The 17172-nt window shown below is 35.4% G+C and overlaps 1 protein-coding gene across 9 annotated transcripts in view; it reads right to left on the minus strand.

Moving 5' to 3' along the window:
- Window positions 1–17172, minus strand: part of PDLIM5 (PDZ and LIM domain 5) — a 228994-nt gene that overhangs the window by 96552 nt on the left and 115270 nt on the right. For 5 of the 9 annotated variants that reach the window (XM_047855532.1, XM_047855530.1, XM_047855531.1 and 2 more), the window contains exons 4-5: window positions 4605–4647; window positions 2619–3037 (exon numbers count right to left, since the gene is read on the minus strand). In XM_047855532.1, coding sequence (XP_047711488.1) covers window positions 2619–3037; window positions 4605–4647 — 462 coding nt within the window. Of the gene's footprint in view, window positions 1–2618; window positions 3038–4604; window positions 4648–8770; window positions 9075–17172 lie in introns of those variants that run through there. The other 4 variants (XM_047855535.1, XM_047855534.1, XM_047855538.1 and 1 more) reach the window with 2 other exon arrangements.

Genomic DNA, 17172 nt, shown 5'->3' on the forward strand with positions numbered 1-17172 from the left:
TAATTTGTTTATGTAGAAGAAAGATTAAAAATTTCCTAAAGGGCCCTGTTCATTATTATCTATAAGAAGGAACAAGAACACTTACATAGTATTGTTAAGAAATATTCTAAAACTATCAGCATAATTATAGACCTCATACTTTACAATGAATAACTATTTCTCAGTAATAATGCATAATGAAGACATACTCTTTTTGTGTCTTATGTTTACTAATCCTATATAAATTTGGGTGAGATGCCTATCAAATTGGCATATGAGCCAGTTACTTTAAATCACTTAAGGACTAATAATCTTTCTGCTTTGAGGAAAAAGACAACTTACAAATTTAGCTTTATACCCTTCTGAACTCTTTAAATTTTTGGTTCCTGTAATGTATTATTTTTAAAATAAAAAGTAATTAATAAAAAAGTAACAACTCTCAACTTTGAAAGGGTTTTTTTGCATACCTTTTGTAATATTATAAAAACATGAAGAAATTACTAATCACATAATTACTAAATAGTCTGACAATGATTTCAGAAAAACAGTTTGATTCCTGATGAAGGAAACACACTCGTCAACGCACCTCTTCAAAATGACTCCTCACTGACTAGTAAAGTGTCTGATCTATTTTTTTTGATTTCTCTAATCTAAATGTAGTGAGAGAAATGGCACGGCAAATGTGTCGTAGAATTTCACAGACACCACAGGCACTCTGTTTTCAGGTGATCCAGTTTTCACTGTCCAACATCTGGACATTTGAAATCGAGCTGTTTTAAAAATACCCAGTTTGCAAACGCAAAGCTGTAACTTGCTTGCTAATGATGCCAAATATGCGATAACCCCTTTTCTCCTGAATCTTGCACAGACCTAGACACAGGCACAGGCTCGGCAATCACATGTCCATTGATTAAAAAGCCATCCCCGAGGCCCTACGACTACACCACTGCCTACAGTTTCATTTTGAAAATAATAAGCTGTAAATCATTTTAAGTTTAATCATCCAAGCTGTAGTTATAAAACAAAACTTTAAGCTTCATATTCATAGTTCCACGTTTTAAATGAAGTACCCACTTCCATAACCTCAATTTACTTTTACCTCTACAAGTTTCCATTCAGAAGACTAGCTTATAAAATTTCAAGATATGTTAGTAAGGAGAAAATATGTTTGTTCAGACACTTCTTCCAGGGGACTTTTATATACTGAAACTGGAATTTCATCAACATAGCAAACTTCTGCCCTGAGTTTTCTATGGGGCCAACAATTTGACAGGCTGCATCTTTCTTTCCAGAATATCTACTCTGATTAAAATCTGCTGTCTGAAAAGAAACATACAAAAAAAAAAAATACAACCCAACACTACATACTATTTCTTTTCCTCAAATAAAAGAAGAAATAACTTGCTTTGAAGGACCCTAGTTTTACTCATATGTATGTCAAAACTTTAAAAAGCCACCCACAACCACAAAACCGTATGTTGGGACCAGTAGCTGTTCTTCCAGACCTCCTGCTCTTTCTCTCAGCAGCAGCCTTGGAGATCTGCCACCTTCCATTTCAAAGCCCCAAGGTTGCCATGGCAGCAGTGCTACAGACAGCACAGCCCCTTCATTACACGAATTAACATTCGGAAGGGATTACCTCAGAAAGGACCTATCCACGCAATTATTTTAATTATACTTCCCTGGGAACTGGCATTGGTAAAAACCATCATGCATGCAGATGATTTCCCTTTTAAAGCACGTTTTGTCACAATAAATCTGATCAAAATGATTTTACACAAATGACTTTGGCTTCAAGTATGGTCACTGAATTCCAAAAAGACTAAAATGACCATCTAGAAATGGAGGCTGCTGAAAATGGACTTCAATCTTTAAAAAAAAATACCTCAAAAAGGGAAAAATCACAAGGAATGGAATTTCAAAACCTTCCACTGACATTATGTATTTAGTACCCACTTCTATAAATCCATTCATTTTAGAAAAACCTTTACAATGAAAATATTCCCTACTTCGCTTCTGATGTTTGTGACGCATCCTTTGATGTTATTGTTTTACCATTACTGTTTGCTTTTACAGACTAAATTCTAGCCTAAGCTTATCTGAAAAGAATGTTGCTGGCTATCCGACCTAAGCTAATGCATCATACATAGACATGAGTCAAAACTAAATTTGTTTTCTGTCTTAAGACTACGTCCCAAGAAAAAAAGCTTTTCAAACTCCTCACTTCCTCTCTCCTTAGGGTGAGATACATAAGCTGACACAACTTTAACCAGTCTGTTTAAACTTTTGGTGACTAATAAAAGGACGGAAAAATTGAGAAAGAAAGATTCAAGCTCTGCCTTGCATTATAAGTGCCAGCTGCTCCTTGTTATGCCAGGACTTGGAGAAAGAGTTACAGAGCATGTTACATGGTTCATAACATATCAAAATGCATATTTAGGTTTTGGTTAACCTATAATTGCCTTGCAGAAAGTGCTGTACATATATAATATAAAGCTACATGTTAATGAAGCAAATGAAACTTCATCTCCGTTCCTTCAAAGAACAGCTGATTGGGGGCGGGGGGATATAGATTATTTCCTGGAAACTGCCTGAAAGAAGAGTTTGGATAAGAGCAGAAAGCACCCTTGGCCACCTACCCATTTTGCTGTTTACTGTCACCCTGGGATCCTCTTCTCTGCCCCTCTGCTAGCTCCTGAGCAGTCTCGGAACACACGCTGGTGACTGTGGGCTGCCGTGGGACATTAACTGCAGGTTTACCAGCGCTCAGTGCAGACGAATGCTGGTCAGCACTAAGATTGGCATTAGCATGCAGTCCAGATGCAGCAAATGAGGGAGGAGTGACAGCAGCCACGGGTGGAGGGGAAGCGTGTGATGAAGTGGTCGCATGGGGTGGGGTGAAGGCGGACGATGGTGACGGGATGGATGTGACTTTTGGTGAAGACACAGAACCAAAGGGTCGTGGTGCCTTATTGTAGGCCGTGTTGGTTGTGGAAGTGACTTTGGACACAGCAGGAGATGGAATGGGCACAGGTTTAACTACTTCTTTAGGTTCTCCCTATGTGAAATAAAAATAAACACACACAAAAACACACCATATACATGCAAGATAGATTCACTGAAAAGAACACACAGCTGGTTTTTAAAAAGACAAACACAATCGTGTTAGCAGCCCAAACTTTACATGTTTCTAGATAAAAACAATGAGCATAACATGCATGCCAACTGGTCCCAACATGCGTAACACGATGCACACAATGAGTATATTTTTTATAAAAATGAAATAAGTTTCAAAATATTTAGGAACTCAGAGCAGGACACTATCAAAAAGACTAAACACGTCATCATACGTGTCAATATACACTTTAAATTTTCCAAAAGGAAAAAATTTAAATACCCCACAATAAACAAAATACTGCCAATGGAAACATTTAAAATATCCAGAGTCTTAATTATAATTTCATCTTTTAAAAATGTTTACTCTCCAGAGTATAGAATTTTGACTCATGAGGAAACAGCAGCACATTTTTAAGTGTTCAATTTTTTTAGTATGCTAAAATGGAAGAACAAAGACCATTTTCATCTAACTCAGAAATGTGCACATTCTGATGAATCATTGTGAATGAATATATTACTTAAAAGAAAAATGTCAACAATCCACCTGTTTCTCTCTCTGGAATGTTTTGAGATATTATTTGGAGATAGAATAAAATTCTTTCCCTTTTCCAAAATAAATAGTTAATAGTTACATGAGGAAAAAAATGATCTTAGATGTTTCTTCATTGCCGTTTCTCAAAGAAAAATTAACTACTAAGAAAGGTCAATTCCTCCCAAAATGTTAATTTGTATTTGCAAATCCCTATTCCAAAGAAAGTGTAAAGTTAAAAAAAAAAAACAAGTTCCTATGACATTCATAAATAAATACCTACTCATCCTACCATCCCAAAAGAAAAACAATCAATTTTTTAAAAAACTTACAATGTGGCTCTATTATATTTAAAAAAAAATAAGTAATAATCTAAATTAATCTTATAGAAATAATAAAGCTAATTGAGGGGGGAAAGTAACTTAATGTCTCAGCACATCAACATAAAGAATTCAATAAAAATGACAAGTGAAATAAAGGGGAAAACCCCCCAAAAGTATAAACCAGCTGTATGCAAATAATGGTTTGGGACATTTTGAGGATATATATGAGAGAAAAAAGGTACCTGTCAATAACCTAATCCAAAATACTCTAAAAATGCAATTAAAAATCTATTAATATTACTAATAAAATGTTATTAAAGACTTGTGATACTCATTTTCAGTATACATTTACTTTCTTTAAATTATGTGACTTAAGATAGGCAAATTAAAAGTGAACGTGGATGTAAGAAATATGGACATAAGTTATTGATAATATATGGCCCTGGAAATCATGCTTTAATAATATAGGTACAATTACAGACGCTAATTATGTGATTTCCATCCCTCCGCCCCCAAATCTTTAAAGGAAAAGAACTGTGAGGAAAATTATACTGAAACTATAAATTGTCACTATGGACTAAGACAGGAAATGGAAATAACAGTGATCCAGGAAGGACTATCAAGTGGTACCTAGCGATACTAGATGAGAAACATACCTTTTGAACGGGGACTGGCTCAGGCTTGGGTGTAGCAGAGGCCCTGAAGAGAAAAAAAAGAAAGAAAAAGGGGAAAAAAAAACCCACATAAATTTTTGCAAACATCTAGTTAATGGAATTTTTATTAGTTTATACCTTAATATATCATCAGAATTTATAGCTTCATAATTCATAATCTTGACTATTTGTAATCTACTAATTAATTAACTCATGTAACTCAAAATGCTGCAAGTACCAACATCCTTAAACACTAAGTATTCATTAGTTCTCTACTTACTCAAATGAGGGAAGACAAACACCAATCATGTTTCCTAATGCACCCGTGTTTAAGCTTTCAAGTAAGGTTATTCCCCACCCAAAAGGGAAAAGTATACTAAACATGACTTTCTCATCCCTGGGAAGTTGAAATACCTTATCTGAACCTCTGTCTCCAATAGTACCTGCCTTTTCTCCTACCTAACATCCACGAATACGTCCACAGGATATCGGGTCTCTATGAAGATACTGAATAAATTCTGGTTGAACTCGGTCACCAAATGAGTATTTATTTTGTATTTATATTCTTACGTGTTTATGCAAGTTAATATTTGATACACTAAAACTAAACTGTAAGTTCTTCCATTAGGCTATAATTTCAGTGAAGAAATGACCATGTCCCATTTGTGTGTCTATATCAGCACTGTGCCTGGCATGTAACAGGTTATCAGTAATGAGTGTGAAAAGGAGAGAACAAGGAAAGAAGGACAAAAATCCATGCATAGAACCTATTTCAAAATTCAAACTAACTATTTTCGATATATGCTTTTTTGTATTATTATTGTCATTTTGATTAGCATGGACTAACAGTAACAATAATTGACTTAGAACAATTATCTCATATAATCATGACAAATTAACCAAAGTAGCAACTATCATTATCCCCATTTTTCAGATGAGGTATTTCAAAGTTTACAGTAAGTAAATTATATAGGATAGAACTTATATATACTTATTATATATTGCAATATACAAGTTGTAGTCAAGGATAACTAAGTGATCAGGAAAGCTAATAACTTAAAGGCTATTTACCCAGTCTTAAAGTACATATTATGTTTAATAATGCCAGAAGCAATGTGACTCTTCTTATAATACAAGACTATAGATAAGATACCAAGTACAAAATTCAAGAAATGTAACCATAGTAAGTAAATAAGTGACAACAATTTTAAGCTACAAACCATGAGGCTGTTTTACTTACAGAGATAACAGATAACTGATAAAAGAAGCTAGCATAGGATATTTGATCTCTATGACTATAACCTAATAATGAACTCCAACCAGCATTTTTTAGCAGCAACTGAATTTTCCAATAACAACTAATTTGATTAGTTAGGGCAAGCACTGACTGAAAAATTGGCTAACCTAATGAGGCTACAATGGATGCTAACACTCGATTACTACAATATAGAATTATACTCTGTGAAGTTGCATAACTTTCCATGTGTACTCTCAAATAGACTCTCAAATTTCTTTTAGCTTATAGGGCTGTTATAATAAGCAAAGGAAACAAGTTCAAGTACAGAACAGTGGAATCTTCCTTTCATTGAAATTTCACAATAAGATGTAATCACAAAGGATCTACTTATTAAAACCACCCAAGATATTATTGGAAGCTTGCATTAATTGGATGGTTTCCTTTTTCATCTGGACACTTAAAGGTGCATGAAACTATTAGCAATCTAATAACAATTTATAGAAAAGAACATGATGTTTAACAGTCACCAAGTTTCCAAACAGAATAAAATGCATATATCCTATGTCTATGAAAACAAACCTCTCAGTCTTTTCTAGGTGTTACTTCTTAACCAATGTTAGCAATAACAACAAGAATCTCAGAATGGCTAGTTTTCATTAATTTTGGAGTCCAACCTCTTTTTTGTTGAGAAAGCACAGAATAATAATGAGTCCTAAAATACTTAGTGGACTGAAGGTTCTAAAAAAATACTGCTTGAAATCTTGTATTCACAATAGAGCTTAAAATCTGAAACTTGAATGTCTGCCCTGCTTGCTTTCTGATAAAGTCTCACAAGTGCAATGATCCAAACTAAGACAAGCAGTCAGAAAAAAAAATGGACAACACACCCTCAAAATTCTGAAATTGAGTCCATTACACATTGAAAGCACAAATATAATTTTGTAAATAAAAAACAGACTTACTCATAATGAAATGTCAAATAGTTGATACTAGATCCAATAGAAATTAGCTTCATGGGTTTTTATATATATAAATAACCTCAAATGAGTCATAAAATCATTGAAACTGTATATTTCCTTAAAGATACTCAATCACATGACAAATTTTATATAATTTTATATATTTTTAATTTATAAATGTATAAGTATATTTATTTAATGTATTTAAGTGTAATTACATAGTCGTGACACTAAAACTATTGTGGTGTGAGAAATTAGAATACACGACAAATGAAATCTGCAAAATTAATGAACAGCATTAGTACTACTTTAAAAAAATCAAACTTTACAAATTATTACAAAATAAAAAAATAAACATATACCATCTTTTGCTCTCAGACGTGCTGAGATTTTTTTTTTAAATGTTAATACATGTTTGTGAGAATACATGTTGCTGGGAGAACTATACACTATTAAAGCTCTCTTGAAAAATAATTTGGTGTTTATTTATAAAAAGCCTTGAAGACCACTCGTGCTCTTTGAAACAATAATAGTCAATTTCTGGGAATCTATCATAAGGAAATAATTTGAAGTATGTAAAAGATTTTATGTATAAAGATATTAATTCCCTACAGGATAACTTATAATAATGAAAAATTGGAAACAACTGATTAAATAAACAACAACGAGGAAATGGTTAACTGCAATATAACCATATGATGAAACATGCAATGATTAAAATCATTCTTTGAAAGAATCCTGAATTGCATGATAACATGCTAATTTCATGATGTTAAGTGATAAAAGGAAGATATAAAAGAACATATCTAGAATGGTCAGTGCATGGAAAAAAGTAGATGGAAACAGACTTAACATTTTAGTAGCGGCTCTGTTTTTTTCTCTCATGTGTGTTTTGTATGTACATTCTATGACAAGTAAGACTATTTCTAAAAGTATGTTTCACAGAAAGGTACTTTTCAAAACACAGAACAAGAAAGAGTTTCTGTTACTAAAGATATCTGGAAAACTTAAAGTTACATAATTGTGTTAGCCACAGAACTTCTCAGAGCCTTTAAAAAAATTTGAGAGAGAGGGTATGAGTTGGGGACAGGCAGAGAAAGAGAGAGAGAGACAGAGAGGGAGAGAGGGAGAGAGGGAGAGAGGGAAAGAGGGAGAGAGGGAGAGAGGGAGACAGAGAGAGAGAGAGAGAGAGAGAGAGAGAGAGAGAGAGAGAGAATCTGAAGCAGGCTCCAGGCTCTGAGCTGTCAGCACAAAGCCTGATGAGGGGCTCAAACTCACAGACCGTGAGATTCACGACCTGAGCTGAAGTCAGACGCTTAACCGACTGAGCCACCAGGCGCCCCTTCAGAGCATTTAAATACCTAAAAAAGAAAACACTGCAGATTGTTGTTCATCTATCCCTTTGAACCATGGCATACTAATCTATTTAGAATACTCATTTATTTAGGAAAACTTTCTCAAGACTGGAGTTAGTGGAAAAACCTTCTAGGAAATGCTGTTTTAAAGAAACAGTAAAGAAAGTAAATCTCTGTAAGTCTGAAATGTTTATTTAAGTCTCCTAGAAGCAGCTAAAATGAAGAAAAAGAAACATTATAATCCATACAATCCCCAAAATCTCTTGTCATACAGAGTATCTTCTTTATCTTCAACTTTATTAATAAGACACCCAGAGATTATGAGCGTAATTTAAATCAGTGTTTAAGGGAGGAAAATCCCATTTCCTTTACCAAGCTGAAATATCTATTTCCTATATTCCCTGAGAAACTCCTCATATATGATAAGTAAAACTATTTCTCAAAACTAAGATTTTTAGTTATCTATCTTAAAAATAAAATACACGTTAGACTGAGCATCTGTTTTACTTTAGAAATGTCACACATTACTTAAAAAGTCAATCATTTTAAACAGACTTTTAAATAAAATACATAAGCAGTTTTTAAAACTGAGGTATAATTATTAAAAATCATTCCTACATTTTTTTCTCTTCAAATCCTAGGAAATATGCAGTGAGATGATATATCTCCCTTTCGATCACAGTGATCATCACAAGTGCCTTTGGTGGAGTGTGTGCTTCAATCCAGCAGAGATTCTGGCAATGGCTCAGTGCCATGGGATCAACAATAGGCTTATTGTTCTCTCTTCTGTTAGTGCAAAGCCACTGTACAGGAGTAAGCCATGATGGTGAGAGACTAGTGCCTTGGCCCACTACTATCCCTCAGCTCAAGGAATTCAGAGAACAAAGCCATCAGTGTGGCTATAACAATCTATTTTGAAAGTTGACTGATTTTTTAAGAGCAGTATCCAAAATAAAAAATCTCTGATGCACTGCAAACAGTCTCAGAACTTCTGGCCAAACAGTTGAAAGGAATTCTATGACATAATGAATTTTGTTAGAAACTAGAATTGTGTGATGCCCTGGTTACAATAATGTATAGGAAAAATAAAGCCATAAATAAGCAATAGCTCTATCAAGGATTAGATTCAAAGGTGTGGAAACTGGGTGCGGCTCTGATAAATCCGAAACAAACAACTGCCACTTGATAATTACTTCCATCAAATAAAACTGCATCTTATGTACACCCACTGAATAGTGTTATATTTAAGTTATATTTTTAATGATTTAATGCGTTGTTCTAATATTGCTTTACAAAATAATGTGCTTTGAGTTAATGAAGTCGCCAATGAATGTTCACACTGCTATTTAAGAATGAGGAATTAAGCAACAGAACTAAACTGATAAAGATTATTCACATTACTCATTATGTCTTGGTGACTCCTTCAACCATATCTAATATACTTAACTCATAAACAAGCATACCGAAAACAGGAGGATTTTTAGTTCCTCTTCTGTGAGATGAGCTCTATCTAAGTTTCCCACAGCATGGCCATCTTTGGGCTCACTGACCTCAAGACCCATAAACACTAGGGTACATCATTAATCACTTTAATTGCAAAGTTGTCAATTTGCAATAACAAAGCAACTCCAGAGGGGAAAAAGTGAGCACTCAAGTGTGCAGAGAGATGTCTCCTTAAACAATTTCCCCATATTTTATTGTGTACTTCCAGTCTATACTATTGCAAACTCAAACCTTAAACATTTAAATCACTTATGGCAATGTATCAGTGCTTTTCTCTAAAGGATGTGGGAATACGTAGAGATTAAAGTTTCTATAAATAAAAGTACAAAAAAGTTAGGTATCAGTATACCATAATATCTTTTAGCTTATATAAAAGATTGTGCTCACATGCACTCATATACACAGTCTCACTTCCAATTTCTCTCTCACCCTGCATCTTCTCTATCTTACCATGGGAACTAACAGAGTACATGTCTTCCCCTAGCAAGGAAGAAAGAACCCAAAGCTGGACGGATTCTAAACAGTGAGAGGCAGAAGGTAGGAAGACAGAAGTAAGGGAATTGCTTTAGAGCCCCTCTGCTTGGGTTTGGCTTGAAACTGGGTATGGCTCTGATAAATCCAGAACAAGCAATTGCCACTTGATAATTACTTCCATATGGAAGGATGAGGTTTTTGTTGTAAAATCCTTCTGAGATGGTCATAGATGGGGTTTGAGAAGAAATTTTCATCAACCAATTCTAAACCAAGCCAGAGAAAGACAGAGTGAGGGAGCAAGGTAGAAAAGGACCCACATGGTTACACTATTTGGGAGCAGGGCGGGGCTGTGGTCTGGAAGACACAATAAAGGAGAGAGCACTAAGCTAAACTTAAAATGATAAAGTATTTCCCACTATACAAATAATGACAGCATCAGCAAGCATTACATTACGTTAACATTTACTGCGACCTTACTAGGAGCGCAATACTGAATTAAAGGCCTTACATACAGTACATTAAGTTTCAGAAATAAAGTCCAGAAGTGTTAAATAATTTAGACTGCTAATGCCAAGATTAATGCCAATGTCCACATTTTCCTTCCTCTATTATATCCATCTCACTCAGAAGGAGCCAACGAGGGGCGCCTGGGTGGCGCAGTCGGTTAAGCATCCGACTTCAGCCAGGTCACGATCTCGCGGTCCGTGAGTTCGAGCCCCGCGTTGGGCTCTGGGCTGATGGCTCAGAGCCTGGAGCCTGTTTCCGATTCTGTGTCTCCCTCTCTCTCTGCCCCTCCCCTGCTCATGCTCTGTCTCTCTCTGTTCCAAAAATAAATAAACGTTGGAAAAAAAAAAAAAGGAGCCAACAAATTAACAAATATTTCTTCTTCTCACAGTATGCTGCTTTATTTTTTATGGTTGAAGTTCACAAATTCAATGTTATTAAGATCTTCATAAATGCAAACTGAATACTGATCAATTTGAATAACTAGTTTTGGTGACAGTTTTGTATGTTACTTGATTGACATCTTGCACTTGAGACCATATATTCATCTGTCCAGTCATCAATATTTATGAAGCTATAGGCACTGTTCCAGTTGTTGGGAATATAGTGATAAACAAGTCAAAGAAGGTCCCTGCCTAGAATCTACATTCTAATGAAGGAGGCAGATAGCAAGATAGTTTCATATAGTGACAAATGCAAAATTTCACATTATTCTACTTGATTCTAGATGGAAGAAATTTATTTTTTTACTCAACATTTATTTCCACAAGAACACTTTTAACAGGGAAAGTTTTGTCTGTCCATTGTACCTCATTTCCACACTCAAAATAGCCTCAGAATCATTTTTTAAAAACTGCATTTTTCTAAATAGTATTTGTAAAATAACTTCTACCAAAAAGACTGTTAAAGACTGTGTAACATTTTAGATGTGTTTGAGTTTATGTATTTATTTTTTAATGAGAGATTTTTATTTTAATATTTGTTTTTTGAGAGAGAGAAAGAGTGCAAGCAGGGGAAGGGGAGAGAGAGAGAGAGAGAGAGAGAGAGACAGAGACAGAGACAGAGACACAGAATCTGAAGCAGGCTCCAGGCTCTGAGCTATCAGCACAGAGCCTGACATGGAGCTCAAACTCACAAACTATGAGATCATGTCCTGGGCAGAAGTCGGATGCTTAACCGTCTGAGCCACCCAGGTGCCCTGACGCATTCGAGTTTAAATAAAAGGAATTTTCAAAGTTGAGGATAGTATGTTCCTATTATAGGTAAAATTCTTTTATAGTGTAAATACTATTTCAACAGAAGTTTAAAAAATTTTTTTAATGTTTTTATTTATTTTTTTAAGACAGAGAGAGAATATGAGTAGGGATGGGGCAGAGAGAGAGGGAGAAACAGAATCTGAGGCAGGCTCCAGGCTCTGAGCTGTCAGCACAGAGCCCGACGCAGGGCTTGAACTCACAAACTGTGAGATTGTGACCTGAGCCGAAGTCAGACGCTCAACCGACTGAGCCACCCAGGTGCCCCTATTTCAACAGAAGTTTTAAATAAAGAATCTATTTTATATTGCCCATTAAGAAATGGCGAACTTTACTGTAAAGTGCTAGATGGTTGATACTAAATTTAACTACATAGCTCTGTTATCAGAGCAAGAAGGATGATGCAAATATAATTGAATGAACGTGCCTGTGTGCCAATAAAATTTTATTCATATAAACAGGCATGGGCAAGGGGCTAAATTTGGCCAACCTCTGGTTTAGATCACTTCGATGGTTTTGATTATAACAAACTTTCTAGGAAATAATCCTACATGACCACAGCTCTTCTGGACTCTGAGCCTCACAATCATGCTGCCTTAAAAAAAAAATAATCCTAATCACAATTTGTTCAGACACTGACAGGTATAAGAAATGAGTTTAGCTTCTCATTAGTCTTTCTGTGGTTGCTACTTGTCAATTCCTTGTAACCCCTCTACCTCAAACTTTCGTATTACTTGTAATCGAATGACCCATCTAAACTTCCAAATCACCCGGTTCAAATACAATTCACACCACATGGCTGGCACTGATACTGAAGCTCGGTGAAGGGACAGGGTTAATGCTGTTTGATTAAAGATGACATTTTAAGCACTATTTTCAACTCCACTACTCAGCACCCTCAATTCATTTGCGAATACATGATAAAGGCTACTAAAAACCTATCTCAGGATACCTGTCTGACTCAGTCAGTACAACATGCAACTCTTGATTTCAGTGTTGTGAGTTCAAGCCCCACATTGGGCATAGAGCCTACTTTTTTTTTTTTTCAACGTTTATTCATTTTTGAGAGACAGAGAGAGACAGAGCATGAGCGGGGAAGGAGCAGAGAGAGGGAGACACAGAATGTGAAGCAGGCTCCAGGTTCTGAGCTGTCAGCACAGAGCACGACGTGGGGCTCTAACTCACGAACTGCCAGATCATGATCTGAGCCGAACAGGCGCCCCAACATGGAGCCTACTTTAAAAAACAAAACAAGGGCGCCCAAGTGGCTCAGTCAGTTAAGCATCTTACCTTGGTTTTCAGGTCATGATCTCACCATTGGTGAGTTCAAGCCCGCACTGGGCTCTGTGCTGACAACTGAGCCTGGAGCCTGCTTCAGATTCTACATCTCCCTCTCTCTCTTCCCCTCCCCTGCTTGCACTCTTGTCTTCTCTCTCTTCTCTCTCTCAAAAATAAACATTAAAAATTTTTTTAATAAAAAAATAAAAAAAAAACCTCTCTCATCTTCTTCTACATATTCTACTAAATGAAACTATTAGTAATACAATTTTTAAAAAATTCTAAAACAGCAAGGAAAAAGGATACACCATGCATTCTGTAAGAGAAGCTGAAAAGTCAATTTCTTTCTTTTCCACTCTTGTCCACAAAACTCTAAACTTTCTTTCTGATATCAGGCATGGATGGTAATACTTTCCGGACTGATGTAAACAACCAATTGATAACAGAGTTGCATTCTCTGAAAACCTACAATGTTTATATCTTTCTTTCGGCATAATGTTAATCACTTGTATTTAAAATATCTTCTCCTCCAGCTCCAATCAGGAGGAAAAAATGTATTTTTATCAACACAGTACTTTACTGCTAATATAAAAATAATAGGATTTGCAAAGTAAATAATCTGCCTTTGAAAATGTAGGAGTTCCATTTATACACCCACATTTTTCTGGCTCTTTCAATGACACTATTAAAATGTCTTTGAATAACAAATGCAGTTAACATTTGTATTAGGAAAATAGGCATCAGTAACAAAATATATGCATAACTGGATTTTCAAAGACTTCTCAAAAAGCATAGAAAACTAACTGCTTCACGAAAACCCTGATAAGTATCAGATACTAGAGAATAGAATAAAAGTAGTATAAAAGCAGGCACAATTCATAAACCTAATGTTTGTTTACTTACTTTCTTCTTCCGTTTAGAAAAGCTTAGAGCCCTAAAAAGACAGAGAGAGCCTGCTTTTCACATTCAGTCTTTCTCTCATCAAGCTCTTCATTGATAGAGGAATTCTTTTAGAAACAGAGAAATAGCTAAATGAAGGTTGCAAGTCTACCAAAAAATAAATTAGCTACTCTACAGTTTCTTTGTTCCTTCTGCTGAGGAACTGTTTTGAGGATAAAATGAGGTCATGACTATAACACACCTCTGTGATTCACACAAACTCAGCAGTGACACGTAGTACTTTTCTACTCCTTATATAGAAGATTTGATCCTACAGCTCTAGAAATTATTGTTTCTTATTACATACTGTTATACTCAAACCGCATTATCTACCAGGATAAGTTTCAAGAGAAAACAACAACAAACTAGATGGATGAAAAAGTATCACTTGTTGAGTACCAACAAATGCCAACAATTTCATTTGCCCTATTGAATTATCTCACCTACTCTTCCTGAGAGACTAATATTGTTCTCACTTTAAATACAGGAAACAGAAGCTCAAAGGAGTTAAATAATTTGGCCACAATTTAAATTTCAAAATGGCAGAACCAAGATTTGAACCCAAGTTCTCCATATGCTTTAAAAGCAACTCCAACCCTCTGCCTTTTAAGAATATTATGGAGCCTTCAAACAATTCTTCCATATTTTTTCCAGAGAAGTATTTTTCCCCATAGCAAAATAAATTTTCTAATAACCTCATTTTCCAGCAGGATGGAGCTGGAGGCTCCTTAATGAACATTATCTATGGTGCTAAACTGGGTGTTCTGCTCAAAATTGCAACCAGCTTCTGAAGTTAGTGGCCATGTATATCCCGAGATACTACATCACAAGATCTTCCTGTGGGTATGTCAAGAACCGCGTGTTTCTATCTCCTCTTCTTCACCCATCTTAAGAAAATAAAGGAACAGGCATCATGGTCCCCCATTACAACTATCAATGGTGATATGCTACCAATAATGAATCAGACTACAGATCTGATGTATGCCTTTGATATACAGTGGTTATAGTGAGCATGTAAGATTACAAAAATAACCATGATGGTTCAATTAGGTTTTGGCTATATATCATATATACCTAGTTACTGAATATATATCTACATGCATAAATATACCTACAAATATAACTAGTCACTGAATAATACATTTTTGATACTGTTCAATTCTTTTTGAATCAGCTGCTATTTTTTACTAAACACACACACACACACACACCGTTATGTTATGGTCAGAATCTATTTCCCATTAACCACCAGATTTGTTTTTAGTATGGGCTTCTATATTACCATAAATTATTATTTTTTTACTTTATTTATTTTTTTGAGACAGAGAGAGAGAGAGAGAGAGCATGAGCAGGGGAGGGGCAGAGAGAGAGGGAGACACAGAATCTGAAGCAGGCTCCAGGCTCTGAGCTGCCAGCACAGAGCCCAACGCGGGTCTCGAACTCACGAAGTGTGAGATCGTGACCTGAGCTGAAGTCGGACGCTTAACCGATGGAGCCACCCAGGCGCTCCTATCATAAATTATTTTAAGCACCTTCTCATTCCTGACCAATATGTCTTATACTCAATGTCACTTCAAGTTCAAGGGCAGTACCTGTGTTATAATTTCCTTAAATTAATTTGTTTCATTAACTTATTAATTAATTCCACAAATATTCACTGAGCTTGTAACACAGGTGACTATTGTAGGAGGTGGGGAAACAGTAATGAATAAAACAAACTATCTACTGCAAGGGAGCTTACTTTCTACTTGGGAGAGGCAGAATAAAATGAAACAAGTATGTCACACAGTAATGAGTGCAATGGAGTCTAGTAAAGCAAGACAGGGACAGGGATATGTCATTTTATATAGAGACGGCAGAGAAGGCCTCTACAATAAGATGAAATCTGAGCAGAGACCTGAAGTAGAGAACTCCAGACCAAGCAAATAGCAAGCGTAATGTCTCACAGGCAGGAATGTGCCAGTGAGGCTAGAATGGGGCTAGAACAGCAGGGAGGGCGGTAGAGGCACAGCCAGAGAGAGAGAGAACTGGGAACCAGAGCACATAGGCTACTTTATGCCAATATAAGGACCTGGTCTTCTACTCCTCTAAGTGAGATGGAAAAGGATTCCTAAACATAGCACTTTATTTTGTAAGAAAGTCTAATCCAAATCTGAAACTAAAGATTAAATCTAAATACAGTGTTAAGCAAAAAATTAGCCTGTATAAGCCTACTTACTAACTACAGAAGAAGGGAAGAGAGGGGGACTAAATCTTGCCCCAAATCTTAAATCTATCAAGACAAACCAAGTACAAATGGAAAACAGCAAAATACCTAATTTGTTCTTCATACATCCAAAGTGTGACATAATGAATGCTCTTTGAAGTTCACATTTGTATGCGCTCTGTCCTATACGAATGAATACTGGAGGCACAATTTTGCCACTAACTTTTTCCAGATACATCTCTTTTTCTATTTTTGTCTAGGCTAAACACACTAGATTGCAACCTTTTTTGTAAAGTGGGTATTTTTAGGTATTTCAATAAAATTCAAGAGGACAAGCATTCCAGTATTTAGCATAGCCTTATTAGGAAAACAAAGTCAGTCGGCTGTCTTGTGGAAAGCACAGGAATGAAAACTTCATTCTTTAGAGTCTCAACTTAGGTTTTTCCATTTGTTTAACTCTCAAAAAATAATTTGGGGTGTGTTTAGGTCTTTCAAAAATCTGGACGTAGTTACTCAGAGTCCAGGAATTTAAAAATTAATGATCAACTGTGGCTATTTTAGCCATAGATAAATCAGGTCTATCCTTGTTTACTTTAAAATGATACCCTAATTTCACATTTATCAGTTCAGTAGTAGAATCTTGTCCAACATCCTCATCACCAAATCTCATTAAATTAGTTCAAAGTATTCAATATAATAATAATATCTAAGTCTAAAAAAGGAAAATTTAAAGCCAGCAAACATTAAAATATTTGTTCATTTCTTTAAAGTTCTTATATTATTTGTGATTAACTTCACATTTATACTATCATATTGAAAGGACTGAAATGTATTCAATCTTTCCTTTATTTATTAAGAAACTA

This window comes from Prionailurus viverrinus, chromosome B1 (genome assembly GCF_022837055.1).
Source record: "Prionailurus viverrinus isolate Anna chromosome B1, UM_Priviv_1.0, whole genome shotgun sequence".
Lineage (NCBI taxonomy): Eukaryota > Metazoa > Chordata > Mammalia > Carnivora > Felidae > Prionailurus > Prionailurus viverrinus.